Source organism: Helobdella robusta (genome assembly GCF_000326865.2).
Source record: "Helobdella robusta unplaced genomic scaffold HELROscaffold_7, whole genome shotgun sequence".
Classification (NCBI taxonomy): Eukaryota; Metazoa; Annelida; class Clitellata; order Rhynchobdellida; family Glossiphoniidae; genus Helobdella; species Helobdella robusta.
The window spans coordinates 4,780,963-4,781,793 of record NW_008705398.1 but is presented as its reverse complement, the minus strand read 5'-3'; the positions used below and the strand labels follow the sequence as shown (position 1 = coordinate 4,781,793).

At 37.4% G+C, this 831-nt stretch overlaps 1 protein-coding gene across 1 annotated transcript; it reads left to right on the top strand.

Moving 5' to 3' along the window:
- HELRODRAFT_165139 (hypothetical protein) lies at window positions 1-647 on the top strand (the record flags this gene model as incomplete). The annotated part of the gene is made up of 2 exons (XM_009031014.1): window positions 1-108; window positions 168-647. 2 exons carry the CDS (start codon window positions 1-3, stop codon window positions 645-647), a joined length of 588 nt encoding a protein of 195 aa, XP_009029262.1.
- Between the last annotated feature and the right edge of the window lie 184 nt (window positions 648-831).

The window sequence follows — 831 nt, the reverse complement described above, 5'->3', positions numbered from 1 at the left end:
ATGTCTAGAGAAGTGGCATCTGAACCTCTCAGAAGAGTAACGCATTTCATTTTGAACTTTACGGACCCTCTTGGTTCAAAATTAAATCGAATTCTTCTTGCCGAAATGGTGCTAACAACTTCTTTTACTTAGTTCAGTTGTTTCGGGAACTTGATGCCTTAGATCAGGCTGTGGTTCGTCCTGTTCTCAAAAATAACTGCTACTTTGCGCATGCTGAAAACATTCTCTTAGCTGCAGTTAGTGATAGTGATATGGAAATTCGTCGTTTTTCAGTAGAACAAATAATAAGAGCAAGAGAGAAGCAGACTAATAGTAACATACCGGTTAGCGTCTTTGATAAGAAGGATATAACATTAAATCTGGCTGCGACATCGTTCATTAACATGATTGACTGGGACCAGAGTAATGTTACGTCTCCTCCGATGCTATCACACCTTTCAAATGATCAACTTACTTACACACATCCAATACTACTGCCCGATGTTCCATGTCATTCACAGGCAGTAGAGAGAACAATTAAAGACGTTAGCGCTGCCAGCTGTAAAGTTTATGGGAGAAAGTCCTGTCATGGCATGGTGCTACAGAGTAAGAAATCCAGATTAGAGATACCAAAAACAGACAGCAAGAAAGATTTTATTAACAGTTAGGTTAAACAACTTTGTATTGTTGCTGTTTAACATTGATTCGTTACAGTTTACCTTCTTTTTAATTTGTAATACATTGCAATACATTACATTAACATTGGGTATTTATGTAGTCTTTCTAGTCAGAGTTGGGACCTGTAGACACTGTCCATAAAATAAAAAGTGAGGTTTTTTCAAACGAGTACAT